We start from the raw sequence: 15337 nt of genomic DNA on the forward strand, positions 1-15337 counted from the left end.
ACAAAGTAAAATGATATTTATACTCTTATTCATTAAAAATAAAGAATAAAACATAGAATTTTTTTATTGCTTGAAATTGGTTTCTATAGTTTGCACGAAATAGACAATTTGCAATTTAAACCCCCCCCCCCCTCTCTATATATATATATATATAATTCTTACCAATAAGACTAGTTGAAGTGAAATGTACAATTGAGAGAAATAGTTTATTTATTATATATAATTAATATTAGAATCTTCAAAATAAACGATCATTTAAAGTTGAGAATGTAACTTTTCTTAGATTTGATTTTTTATTTACCATTTTAAAGAAATTATAGAGATTCTTTGCTCTAAAAAAGCCCAGTTTGCAGGATACATATATAATCATCAAAGTTTACTTTAAAAAATTGAAAGGTGAATCTACCAGTTGTTAGAAAATTGCTTAAACACCAATAAAATGTATTTGAAATATACATCAATATATCCACTATGTATAATCATCTGATTTCAACTACATTTGACATATAGATTAGTTCACAAGAGGGTGGGATGAATTTATCCAAATACAAGACAAATTCTTGGTTTAAACCGAGGTTGCTTCATTAGTCTAAACCGTTGAATAAGCTAACAAATGCTTCCTCACATTGATGTCATTGCAGGAGGGTTTCGTGTGGGACCCTTGGGGTTGCCGGTAATCAACTTTTAACCCAAATCATCTACTTTTCAATTGCTAGCCATACAAAACTACATCAGTTCAAATGATCAAAAGGAAAATGGCTAAAAGATGGGTCTCTTAAGCATTCTCCTCTCTCTTTGGAATAGTAATCTAGAACCGTATAGAAATCGACCTATGAGCGGAAATTTCGGGCTACCGAATATTAGGTATGTGATGCCGGCAAAAGAGCTTATAAAAACCGGTATCCATTTAAAAGTGTTCTGATAAAGTAGTATAAAATGGATAAGAAACGCAAGGATCATGGTCGCTATAGAGATGAAAAGTGATGCTAGACATATCATCAGTTGTTGGGGTAACGAAATCATGAAATCGTGTTCAGTGTAATCAGAACCGAGGATGGACAAGACCAGGAGGATTGAGGTTGTCGAGGATATAAACGACAAGCCATCAAATATTATGAAAATCTTGGAAAGTTGTTTTCGGATTAAGATAGGGACACCCGTTACTTGGTCGTATCCACCTGGAAACGTAAAAGCAGCTGCAAACGATATGGTGGCTATAAGCGAAGCGACCACCATTAATTGAGCAGCGGTTTCTTTTATCCACTCCTCACCTCTCGAAAACAGATCTTTGTGATTCTTGGTGAATACTTCGTGTGGCGTTAGACCAGCCGCGTTCTTCTTTTCTCGTAAAGGAGGAGGGAGTATGGCCGCTACTTCCTAACGTCACAAATATCATAGTATATTCATATCATACGACAAAAAAATTGGCTTTGTAGGACAACTAGAATGTCTGAACGTCCTCATAGAATACTTTATAGAACTTAAGTTTATTGAAACAAAAGTGTAAACCCTTAAAAGTGTTGCAATAGGTTTATAAAACATTTTTAGGTGTTTTAACAAGTTTCTTTAGAACGCTTTTAGTATAAATTGTCGTATTAGCTTATTTTATACGACATTTTCATAAACCCATTTTTTATAGGACACTTATGTATATAGGACAAAGTTTCAAAAGTGTCATATAAGATAGTTAATACGACACTTGATTTTAACAGCGTCCTAAAAAACTTGTTGAAATGTCTAAGTGTGTTTTATCAACCTGTTGTAACACTTTTAGATATGACTAGTAGCAGACTTACATAGTAAGTAGGGTTGTTCGAGGTCCGGTTTGGACGGTTTAACCTCTCAAACCGCAACGGCGGTTTAGAAAAAATTTCAAACCGAGTGGTTTGGTAATAAGTGACCAAACCGGTTAAACCAGACCACAAAAAGACGGTCTGATGTGCCGGTTTGGGCCTCTTATAGGCTTTAAACTAAAAAAACCTAGCATTTATATTCAAAATAAAATTTCTACAAATAGAACTTTATTAAAAATAGTATAGAAAATTATAAAAAAAACATCTATCTTTAAGATTTAAAAACAAACATCGATCAAGTTGAAAAAAAGTTAAACAAACCCACAAAAGCTATGGACAAAATTGAGCAAGTTGGACGACAATTTGGGATTTTGGATTTTTTTTTTTTGTGACAAATTTTAGAATGTTTCCATTTTAGATAACGTAGTCAATTGAGAAACTAAAAAATTAAAAACATAATGTCTTTGATGAACTTTTTAAATTGTGCCATAAAAATTGATCTTACAACATAAACTGAATATAGTTAATACATGTTTAATTTTGATGGTCGGTTCAATCCGAATCCGACCATTCAAAAAAACGTTTAAACCGCAGGCGAGACTGGACCAAGCGATTTGGCTGTTTTTCAAACCGAACCAGAATGCCAAACCGCTAAAACCGCCAAAAAAGGGTCCGGTTTGACTTGGTTCAACTTGGTTTGAATGGTACAACGGTTGTGTTGAACACCCCTAAAAAATACACATGTATTAACTATATTTAGGTTATTTTGTAAGATCAACTTGGGGAATGAGACCCTATTAAAAAAATTATGAATTTAATAAAAAAAAAACCCTTCAAAATCGACAAAAACAATTAAAAAAAAATCACTCGAAATCAACCAAAAAACCTATAAAATCCCTCGAATACGGTGTGATTAGGCTAAAAATACATCGGACGACTTTGCAAAGATGCAAAAATACGTTTTATGGTTTGTTCCTATAAACTTAAGTCCCATAAAATCTTTACTTAGAACGCTTAGACGTTCTACAAGATTAATTTTTGTTGTACTGAATCCAATTGGGCTTATTATTTTATAGATTTGAAAAATAGAGCAAGAAAAGGAAGTTGATTTTATATATGAAGAGTGAAGAGATGTACCTTGAACCATAAGGTTTCTAGATGCAATTGCAGACCCACTCCTGGTATGTTTTGTAGCCTATTAATCTTTGCACTCTCTCCAACTAAATGTAACATATTGTTGCCATTTTTGTCTTCGAGAGTAATTATCAAATTCCTGAGTGATCCTATCTCATATAACAAGTTGTAGATACCCTCATGACGATGCGAGACCGCAACGTGAAATATACTTTGGTTATTATCGTTTACCTCCCATACTAGATGCGGATATTGTTGAATAACCTCGATGATAAATGCAGTGTTACCCATTTCCGCAGCAAGAAACAGTACTCGACAAGAGTATTTTCGCTTTGCATCTTTGCACCTCGTGTTTTCATCAACCGACCCTCCGAATAGGTTAAAGATTTTAGTAGGCATATTTGCGATGTTGTCTGAAATGGTTCTTAGCAATACCAATGCTTCATGCTCATGCTTCTCTTTTTCACAACCAGTTTGCCTTTCATCTTCCTTAGTTTGGTCTGGTGGACCTCTTATTATCTCATCTATTTGATCCTTGGGCAATTTCACAATCTCTGTCCACATGATTCTTAGTAATTTCAAGGAATGACTTTCCATGTCAGGAATTCCAATCTTGGGATGGCACACTGCAAAAACTAAGAAACCAAAGTACACTATGTTACCATTGGTTCAAATCTCACCAAAGGTTTACCCATAGTTTTCAATCTGTAATGGTTCAAATATCACAAAATATATATATATATATATATATATATAGAGAGAGAGAGAGAGAGAGAGAGAGAGGGGGTTGGTTTAAAGGAAGTTCATATGTGAATTCATATAAAAAAAGATCTATTTGAAGATTCACATATGCACTGATATTAGAAATTATTCATACGTGAATCATTGAAAAAATTCATTTGAAAAGATCAATATACAAACCCATATGAATAATTTCTAACATCAGTTCATATATGAATCTTCAAATTTCATATGGGTTTGTATATTCATCTTTTTCAAATGAATTTTTTCAATGATTCACATATGAATGAACCTTCCATAAAGTTCGTTATTACTTTCTCAAGATATTTAACCTTATTATTTGAATATACCACTATATATATATATATATATATAGAGGGTCTTTCATGTGAGAACCCATAAAATTGTGATAACTTTGAGACCGGTGCATTATATGCTATTTCACATGATTTTTTTTCATCTACAACTCGGATTTAGTGTATTGATTAATATATATTTGCTTCACAATATGTTTTTTTAACATATATTTTGCTGCACAATGTGAAACATCTTTTATGTGTTTTTCAAAACTAAAAAAGTTTCACATTGTGAAATGAATACATATGAAACAAACACATTATGAAACAAATATATATTAACCAGCATATTAAACAATATTTTACTATAATAGTGCTCACAATTATCACAATACATGAGGTTCTCAAATGATTAAGATAGATATATATATATATATATATATATATATATATATCAATAAAAAGTCGACCTTGTTACATAAAGAAAAATATTAGTGTCCTCTAAGTACTTATGCCTTTAACATTTAAACATATAAAGCATAATATAAATAAAGGATCGAGGAGAAATTCTCACGTAAGCGTATGAGTCTTCGAATGATATTAGGTCTGATATCATTAAATGCATAAGGTTTTCGAGCCAATACTCTGAGTACCCTCCCATTTATAGCAAGCTCGGGACAGTCTTTCGCCATTTGTAGTGCGATGTCTATAAAACATATAACAAATCACTTCATAACACAAGCTTTATGACAATAACAACAAAACTGAACAACCAAAATGTAGGGGCCATAGCATTATACTTTTTGTATTAAGCCATAGCTAAGTCATTCTTCAAAATTATATTACCAAAGTATGTAACAAGCACTATAACAAACTTAGGTTTATAGGATACAATATCTAAATGTTCTAATATGATGCTTTATAGGATTAAAGTTTATAGGATCAAACTATAAAACGTATTATCTAAAAGTATTATAATATATTTATAAGTCACTTTTAGAGGTTTCAACTTCTTAGGACATTTTTATACTAAAGTATCATATTAGCTATTTTATATGACACTTTTGGGAAGTGTCTTATAAACCCATTTCTTATAAGACATTTATGTTTATATAACACTTTTTCAAATAGTGTCATATAAAATAACTAATAAGACACTTTATTTTTAAAAACGTCTTTAAAAACTTGTTTAAACGTCCAAAAGCATCCTACAAACCTATCATAACACTTTTAGACATGATGTTTCTTCGTTTGGTCCTATAAATTAAAGTCATATAGTATATCATATTAGAACGCTTAGATATTTTTGACGTCCTATAAACCTAATTAATATTGTAGTGAAGATGCGAATGCACAAAAGCATATGCACATATATGATAGAACAAGAAGCTAAAATGCTTATGTGCCAAAATACTTACCAAATAGATCAGCTTGAACACATTTCACAAGAACCCAACCTCGATTCTTAGGTGTCCAAAACTCGCCGGTCATTTTCTGAGAATTACGATACAAATAGGTCACCATATCGTGATTTCTAAATAAAGCAGCCATGTAGAGAGGCATCATTCCTTGATTATCAGGGATTTCTAACAAGTTTTTGTTCTTTTTCACCAAAATTTTGGCTCTTCTCACATCTTGTCCGGTGGCTGCTAAATAGAGCGCAGTTTGACCATTTTTATTTTGAAGTAACAAGTCCTTCGTTTCCATCATACGTACCAAATATTCGACAAACAAGTATGATTTCCCCAATACTGCAACATGTAGCACTGTTTCATTATTTTCAGTGATGCTAAACCGTACCAGCTCTGGACGGGTGTCAAGGATGGCCTTTGCAGCTTTCCAATCGCCGGTTAGTGATGCTTTATACAAAGGAACACAAATTTTATTGTAGTCTTCTCTTCTTCCTTCAAGATAATTCCAAAATCAAGTTATTACTTTTGAGTCCTAAGATAATTTGGTTTTCATTTGTTCATATTTAGAAATTTATGAAACTTCAATTTGAAGATCATCATTAAACAGTCTTTGAAGAACATGACACTATTAATAGAAAACTTTTGTCTACGGACTTTTCTCTAGGAAATCCGTCTGTGATTCATCACAAAACCGTAACAAAAGTTGGTGGGTAATTCAAATCAGTGACAGATTACCCAGATATTCTATGGGTGATCCGTTCATATTTTCTCTAAAAACATCGAATTTTACTGTACCATTGGTATTATCTGGGTTATCCATACCACGGAAATTTCCCAGGGTGATTTATGTGCATAAAAATCATTTGTTTTGTTGTGTGATATATAGTCTTATAGGGATTATAGTAGAGAGAACTCCAAAAACGAAAAAACCCCCGAAGAATCACAAAAAACAGATAAAAATATATATTAATATGGATGTCAAATTTAAGATGAATAAAACTGATGTATTTGTTTCACTCCAATTTTGATTATATTTAGTAGTTTTGGATAAAAAAAATAGGGTTGGGGGGGGGGGGGGGAGTTAATTTTAAAAGAAGAAGGTGACTGTAAGTTTAACGTATCTTTCTTTGACAAATCTATTAGATCATTCAATCTAACAGGGTTTTTTTTCTCCCATGATCTTTTCCCCATATTTAAGTATGTATGTATGTATGTATGTATGTGTGCGTATATTATATTTGGTGAGAAACGTAGGAACGGAGGTTCAGACATGTTAAACTTTTCATTATAAGGTATGTTGATATATTTTAAGTTATATTAGCATTTTCATTTTAATTTATGTTCACTACTAAAACTGGACTTTAACTTGCAAATAATTTCATCGAAAATCAGCAAAACATTTTCTATGGATTTCCGACGAACATTTATCTGAAAAATGAATTTTCAGTTAATTTTATAGATCTATGAGAAATGGAGGCTATGCCACAAACTCATTGTTACTTCTCATCATCTGCAACATGTATGCTATATTTTCTCCCTTTCAGATTTACAGAAATCTCCATTTTCTCTCTTTTTTTTCTCTCTCTATTTTAGAAGAGGTTTAGAATTGTTGTTGGAACAAATTTTTCCCAAATCTCCAAAATTTCTAAAATATCATAACTGTTGAAGATACTCTTAGGGGTCGTTTACCAAATGCTTATTTGGGTAAGCACTTACCAAGTTATATTACCTTACCAGATGAATATGGTAAGGACCAAAAATCTTACCCGGTAAGAATGAGGCAAGGTCTGAGAGTCTTACCCTGTAAGTGAGGGCAATGACTCTTACCACGGTCAGCTCTTACCGGGTAAATTGTTGCATAGAACGCCGTTTTTGTTGACTAAAGTCTTATCCGGTATGTAAATAATGGTATTGAATTTTACTGATAAGTGCTTACTGGGTAAGTGTTTGGTAAACAACCCCTTAGTTTCCAACAAATTTTAGTTGAATTTAGATATTAATGTAATTTTAAACTTAATTGAATCAACTTTTTAAATTTTGGAAATTATAAATTGCAATTCAAATCGATTATATAAATAATTTCAAAAGTATATTTTTTAAATACGACCGAAATATCCGTAACACAAAGTTAATTTTCAAGAAATTATTCATCAAAAATCCGGTCCGCTCAAAATCCATAGGAAATCCGTTGTAAATAAGCTTCACCGAAAATCAGTCGAAAAGCATTTCTGTTGTAAAGTCGTCGCAAAATGCAGTAGTAAACCCGTCAAAATATATTTTCAATTCCGTCAGAAAGTTTGTCAAAAAAGTTTTCGATGGAAATTGTCGGCACCGAAAGTCTTGATTTTAGTAGTGTACATTTCCATGTTAGCATATGTTTTTTACGCAAATTGGTTCAAATAAAAAGGCAAACATGTCGAGAACATAATAAATAAATGATTTATATGTAAATTATTGGTAAAAAAATCCATTTAAAGATTTATATGTGAACCTAACGTTTTGTTACCTACCTTTTTATCAATTATTCACATATGAAGATCCAGTTGTGAACCCACATTTTCTTTTACCAAAAATTCTCATATAAATCATTTATTCTTACATTCTCAATTTCTTATTTGAACCTCACTATATATAGGCGAAGAATCGTGTGAAAATAGAACCTATGTTGAGAAGCGTAAGAAGAGATCTAAACTTTTCATCACTTTTAATCTCATGCGCACCCATGAATTTCGCTTTAGAAGGTAATTGATCTGGTGCACCTCGTTAGTGTTGACATTCAATCAAGATTGATTCAAGGGTGAAGATCTCTTCTTACGTTTTTCAACGTAACTTCTTTTCTCAGTGGAACACAACCCTATATATGTGTGTGTATATATATATATATATATATATATATATGACGATATAATAATTATAAAATGGTAAATTTCAACAAAAGCATGTAGATTTGTATGTAGTCGAATCAGAAAATGACAATAAAAAGTATTATAGAAACAGATTTTTGGCAGTTATTGATTAACTACTCAAAAAACTTACCATCAAGCAGATCTGGAAAAGGCAGATTTAATGGTGGTTGATCATGTGAAGCAGTTGAGATGTTAATTTGGTGTTGCAGGGAGCTGATAGGATTCAACTCATTCAAGTTTGTAGAGCTTGTGGTTTTCATGACTCCAGTAATATGCTTCTTGGATTTGATTGTGATGCTCTATGCATATATGCAACTGTGAATGAAAAGTGGAACCCTTACACCTGCACTTTTATAGGGAGTCTGTAGATAAAGAAAGTGAATATCAACTTTATATATTAATGGAAATGTTTACATGTTAATAACGGTACGCCACACCACGACACGTGGAATATTCATCATGAATAATACTTCTGTATTCATCATGAATAATACTTCTGTATTCATCATGAATTTGTTATTAATGATAAATATTCATCCCGAAGCGTAAGAAGAGATCTAGATACATACACACACATACACACCTAAGAAGGGATCTAAGCGGTTAACAAATGAAAGTGTCTCTGTCTATATATACACGCATATAGATATAGACAAATGATCGTCTGAGAATAAACGGAGAAGCGTAAGAAAAGATCTAGACCATCGATCATTTTTAATCTCATCGTCAACCCATAAATTGCACATGTAGATACGAATATGCATATGTAGTTGGTAAAATATGAATATGAATATGTAGATCATCTAACATGTTCGTAAACTGTCGAAAATTAGTGTGATGTAACAGAAAATAATATAAGATAATGAGACTCAATATTAATACACTTAGAAGAGTGTCATATTAAGCATATTTTTGGCTCATGGACTTATGTTGCTACCCCTAAGAATAGAAACGGTACTAATTTCTCGTGGGGTTGGGTTCTGGTGAGAATCGTAAGAAGAGATCTCTACTTTTGAATCAATTATAATTGAATGTCAACATTAATGAGATACACCAGATCAATTCCCTACTAATAGATGAGCATGAGATCAAGAGTATCAAGGGTTCAGATCTTTTCTTTCGATTCTCATCGTAACTTTCTTTCTTACACGATTCTTAGACCATTCTCATATATATACACACACCACATGTAAATTTTTTAAAACGATGTCGTATAAAATTTATTTATCATGAAAAATCTTACAAAGGCATCATTGTCTATTGTTGAAATATCTAAAATTAATTAAAAAGTATTTAGTTTCACATCATTCAGGAGACGTAAAGCCTCTTCTTTGCCTTGTGAAGCAAGAAAAGCATCATGTGCATGTGAAGTTGGATACCACCGATACTTGTATGGAAGGATTAAAATGTTTAAACGTCTTAATAACATATTTTATATGACTTAAATTTATCGGATCAAATTATAAACTATTGTCTCTAAAAGTATTATAATAGATTTTTAGGATGTTTTTAGGCATTTTAACAAATTGTTAGGACGGTTTTAAATAAAATGTCATATTAGTTATTTTATATAACATAAGTGTTATATAAACAAAATGGGTTTATAGATCATTTATCAAAACTGTCCCATAAATAGCTAATGCATCCGATACTTTATTTTAAAAACATTCTAAAAGAACTTGTTAAAATGCTTAAAATCGTCCTATAAACTTATTGCATCACTTTTAAATATAACGCTATATAGTTTGATCATATAAAGTCAAGTCCTATAAAATATGTTTTTATAATGCTTGGACGTTTTAAACCTCCTGTAAATCCAAATTTATTGTAGTGATTAAAGAAAAAATTACCAAACATTAGGTGCTATATGTTATTTGGGATAATTTGAGAACGTCTGGTTAATGGGACACCCATGAAACGATATTCGAGCCCTTGATGAGCCTTTCTTTTTGAGCTGTTGAGCCTTGTAGGAAAACATTAAACTCTGATAGCAAATACCACTGTATCGTACATGAAATAATTCAAAATTTTATTTCAACCAAGCCGAAACCTTCACATGAATAACACACCAAGGACAGACCGAACCTTCATAGAGGTCTAACCGAATTTCACAAAATATGACTGTGACACAATCTTATCTATGTTATCTCTACATTTTAATAAAGATAACAGACTTTTTGTATGGTTTTATTAGAAATAAATATATCTATTTGGTTTAAGTAGTAGAATGAAAATAAAAAGAACATGGAATGAAACTGTGAAGGAATTTTTATTCCACCAATTTAATTTGGAACGAAAATTTGTAATTGAGAGAGAATGGACCCATTATTCTATATAAAAACAGACAATTTCTTTTTCAATTTCATTAATTACGACTCAGAGTGTTTGACATTGCTTATAAAAACAACTTATTGACTTATTCCGGTGCGACACCGGTAATAAGCACTTTTGAATGTTTTGATAAACAACTTAAACTCTTTTGATTTATAATAAATTGATAAGTACATTTGTTAAAAAATATAAGTTGTTTCAAATAAACAATTCCAAACACCTTTTTATTAACTCTAACCAAATATCCTTATATTTTAATTAGGTGGTTTTTAGCTTTTCCTTATCTAAAAAAACTACGTAAGAATTCAATTCAATCATACACCCTGCTCCCTTTAAAGTTTCGAGTATAGTAATGCATCAAAGTATTTTAATACACATGGTGTGTGCACTTTTTCAAAAAAGAGAGAGATTATGTTTTAGAGCAAACTACATTTTTCGTCCCTATGGTTTGTTGAAATTTGTTATTTTCGTCCTTGTAATTTTGAAGTTGCAGTTTTGTCTTTGTAGTTTGCAATTTCTATTTTTTTAGCCTAAGGACTAACTTTGTTAAAAAAGTTCGTTAAACCAAGGACAAATAAGTCATTTTACCTTCATTGTCTACCACTGAACACCCCCAACCAAAGTATGTCACCATATTCAAGTTAACCCTTTCCCTAAAAATCAAAATTATAATCAAAGTGAATTTCAATCGAGCCTATTTTCCTTCCCATGAAAAATCAAAATCAAAATCAAAATCAAAACCAAAACGATCTTCAACCTAGCCTCTTCCCCTTCCTAGAAAAATCAATATCAAAATCAAAATCAAAATCAAAACTTAAACTTGTAACCCATGAAAAATCACCCCCTCCTTTAAATCTCATAACCAAAATCAGACCAAATCATATTTCTCCAAATCAGTAAAATAGAAAGAACAAATTTGGTTTCCAACATATCAACAATCTTAAATCCAAAATCCAAAATCCAAAATTGAGTAAGAAGTAGAAATAAAAAACAATCAATAAAGGGAATACATGATTGTACAAATGAAACATACTGAAATTAGAACATAATATTTTATGATCAAATGATTTACTCTGTCTAGACCTAAAAGAAAAGATGTTTTTCATTGAATTTTGAACCTTGAATCGTTCGGCCATTTCAATACAACATTGAGTACTAGCAACTAGCAATTATTTAGGTTGTAGATGATGATGTGTGATAACTCTAATTTCTAGAGTTACGAGATATCTTTTATTTGAATATTCTTTTGTCAAATTCGGTCATTTTGCTTCTTAATCTCCCATTTTTGGCCTAATATTCACTTTTGAGCAGAAAGTGTCCACTATAGTACTTTTGAACCATTTGGTGTGATTATATACTACATTGTGAAGAAATCATCCAAAGTGAGATCTATAGGCCCATTCCAAAAAGCTAAAAGTCAACCCTGTGAAGAAAACGTTTTTGGAAGGTGAAAGGTGACAGAAGAAGTGCAGAAAAGATGTTAAGGAGTATTCTAAGCTTATTTTTGGCTGGAGGCAAAAGGGAGTAGTCCGTAAGCTAGTGGATGAAAGAGTCATTTTCATGCCTTTTTGTGAAAACTTCTTTGGCGGGTGGGAAGAGTTTCAACTATTTCCTAATTTTGTCTTCCCACCTCTTTTGCCTCTTGTATAAATGGTAAAGCTTGGCTCTTTCCTATTTACTTTTAGGGCTGTAAACGAACCGAATGGAGTCTTGTTTATGTTCGTTTGTTTAACTTAACCGAACAAACAAATAAACACAAACGGTAAACGAACGAAAATCTTTGTGTTCGTGTTCGTTCGTTTCGAAATCAAGTGTGTTCGTGTTCGTTTATGTTCGTTTGTTAACATGCTAAACGAACGTAAACAAACGAACATAAACGAACGAGCTAAATGAACATAAACGAACGAGCTAAACGAACATAAACGGGCTAAACGAATATAAACGGGCTAGACGAACATAAATAAATATTATTTGAATTCAAAGTAAATAACAAAAGATTATATATTAAATTTAGTATATAAAGGAATGAATATAAACGAACGATAAACAAACGAACGTTCATGAACATAATTGAACGAACGGGACTCTTGTTCATGTTCGTTTAACTAAACGAAAACATTTGTTCATGTTCGTTTATTTATTAAATAAACGAACTTCCCACCGAACGGTTCACGAACGGTTCGCTGAACGTTCGGTTCGTTCGTTTACAACCCTATTTACTTTCCAATAATTATATTTTCCCGCATTGCAATCTAGTGCCTTCAAGAGTGGGCTTTGCGACTTTATATTCAAGTTAAAATCATTTAGTATGTCTTGTTGCAATCTTTCGTTTTATGTTTTCTTCTCCTCTAATATGAACTAAACAACTTTTGAGATGTAGGAATGAAAAGTACCTAGATTTTATGCAAAAAGCTTGAGTAGTTTTGTGTGTTGAAACTTTATCATTTTGGTATTCTTCTGTTCGATAATTCCCAATGATGTGGACAAGCTGATCACTTGAAAGGGTTTAAAGTCTAATTCTCAACTTAGAGATGGGTAGGATGTAGTGACACAAGTTTGGGTGATGCTAGGGATTCAAGAGATTTTTTTATAACACCAACGGGAATGGGGCTTGCAGAGTGAGATGAACTCCAACCTATTGGAGTAGTAGGCAAGCTAGTCTGTGTATTTTAAACACTTAGATTATTTGTCACTAGACATTCCATCAAACCTGAGAAGATTCACTAGGGGTCACCACTGACAAAATGGTAAAGTTAAACATATGAGACTTTGACTAAGAGACCTGTTGTGACTTGGCCTCTCGAAAGAGAGTTGTAACACTGTGGTTACATTACTGTTAAACCCAGATCTGACAGTAGATTCAATTTAAAGGAATTTAAAAGAGATTTGTAGAAGAAGATGAATAGAAATCGACGGTGCTTTCTTTATTGAATGGAAAATGCAAACTCTCAAAAACCTTAATCGACTCTCATGTGACGTGTTTGAATCTGTGTGTTTACAAAGTGTTGATCGTTCTCTCTCACTTTTTTATTCTATGCCAGAATCACTTTTTATATAGGCAGTATTTTCATGATAACTGAATTCTATAAATAAGGTAACTAAATCCTATAAATAAGAAAATAATCATTATCCAAAATAGGATTAGCATTATCCAAAATAGGATTAGCATTATCCTTCAAGTTTATGAAGATAGTCGTCCGGAGATCAGAGGATAGACCAACCAGAGGATAGACCAACCACAGGCTCTGGTCTATACAACCAGAGGATAGACCAACCACAGGCTCTGGTCTATACAACCAGAGGCTCTGGTCTATACAACCAGAGGGGCTTTGGTCCTAAAGGACTTAGAGTCCAGAGGCTATGGTCAATACAACCAGAGGCTCTAGTCGTCCGGAAGAGCTCTGGTCCTAAAGGACTTATAGTCCAGAGGCTCTGGTCAATACAAACAGAGGCTCTGGTCGTCCAGAGGGCTTTTGGTCTTCTTCCAGACTTAGTCGATTTTCGCACAGCCGCTGGTCTTCTTAGTCGTTTTAGCACAGCGGCATCTTCAGATGTTCCATCCTTAGCCCCGATTGCTTAATAAAACTTTTTAGACTAATTAGGATCAATTTGATTCTAACAATCTCCCCCCAAAGTTTTATKAAGCAAGCATCTTCATGAAGTCTTCAGGTCTTCTCCCCTCTGCTTTCTTGAGTAAAGCTTTAGTGTGCTTGGTACGGATGGAATTTTCAAGCTCCCCCCTGAATGTAGCTCTTTGTTYTTCATTTTCAACTCTTAGATCAAATCAGATTCAATGTGAATGCAGCACCACTGATTGCACAGGATGCAGCTTTAATCTGCCCATAATCCAGCACATACTTTGAAGCACAGAATAGCCACTCAACCCCAAAAGTAGCAAATTCATCCAACTAAGGGATAGATAAATGTGTGAATTTCTTGACAAAACATAGCAACCAGTCTTATGACAAAGAATCTTTCATTGAACCGCAAGTTGAGTAGGAATTCAGCTTTAAAGCTTGATCCAATTGGAGATAACTTGAATAACCAAAGCAAACACTATTGGAATTGAGAACTGGAGAGAAGAATTAAAATTAAGTTTTATAGCTTCAAGAAACAGCAGGTCAATTCAAAGAAAATTAACAGTATTGCTGTTAATGCTTCTAAGGGCAAAACATGAAGGAATTTTGCCATATTCATATAGGATTGGTGATTACAGGCAAGTAAATCTTTAAGCTCTTACAGATTCAAATTCACAAAAAGAGATAATGAAGGAATACTCTAGATATTGGCGATAATTATATGTTTGGTAAATAAAACGCCAATTGCCTTAGGCTTTGAGTACCATGAACTCCTGTTTAACGCTTAGTTTTGACAAAATCAAGGTTCAAAAATTCGACCGACTCCAAGAAACTCCATAAACCAAAAAATTTACAATCAAAATAGGTTCGTATTCATCCAAGAACAAATCCCTTCAAAGGAATTTGATAATATGATGAATTGATGAATTTTTTGGACCAAACTTCAGTCGAGCAGTTCATAAAAGAGTTTTTTGCAAGAAAATTGATTCTACTGCAGAAAGATAGAATCGATAGAAGTTAATCGATTTAGCTCTGATACCAATTGTTAAACCCAGATCTGACAGTAGATTCAATTTAAAGGAATTTAAAAGAGATTTGTAGAAGAAGATGAATAGAAATCGACGGCGCTTTCTTTATTGAATGGAA

At 32.5% G+C, this 15337-nt stretch overlaps 1 protein-coding gene across 1 annotated transcript; it reads right to left on the reverse strand.

The window, feature by feature from the left end:
* Positions 1-705: 705 nt before the first annotated feature.
* LOC112515216 lies at positions 706-6196 on the reverse strand. The gene is made up of 6 exons (XM_025121887.1): positions 6112-6196; positions 5383-5868; positions 4539-4670; positions 2931-3553; positions 1165-1377; positions 706-726 (listed from the first exon to the last, which is right to left on the reverse strand). Exons 1-6 carry the CDS (start codon positions 6194-6196, stop codon positions 706-708), a joined length of 1560 nt encoding a protein of 519 aa, XP_024977655.1.
* Between the last annotated feature and the right edge of the window lie 9141 nt (positions 6197-15337).

The sequence above is a fragment of the Cynara cardunculus genome, assembly GCF_001531365.2.
Source record: "Cynara cardunculus var. scolymus isolate 2C chromosome LG 7, CcrdV1, whole genome shotgun sequence".
Lineage (NCBI taxonomy): Eukaryota > Viridiplantae > Streptophyta > Magnoliopsida > Asterales > Asteraceae > Cynara > Cynara cardunculus.

Coding starts and splice junctions, on each gene's coding strand:
- LOC112515216 (XM_025121887.1), bottom strand. CDS start 6,196: ATGGATAACCCAGATAATACCAATGGTACAGTAAAATTCGATGTTTTT. Junction 4,671..5,382: donor TGTTCAAGCTGATCTATTTG/GTAAGTATTTTG, acceptor TATGTTTTATAG/ACATCGCACTACAAATGGCG. Junction 1,378..2,930: donor TAGAAACCTTATGGTTCAAG/GTACATCTCTTC, acceptor TTGTGACGTTAG/GAAGTAGCGGCCATACTCCC.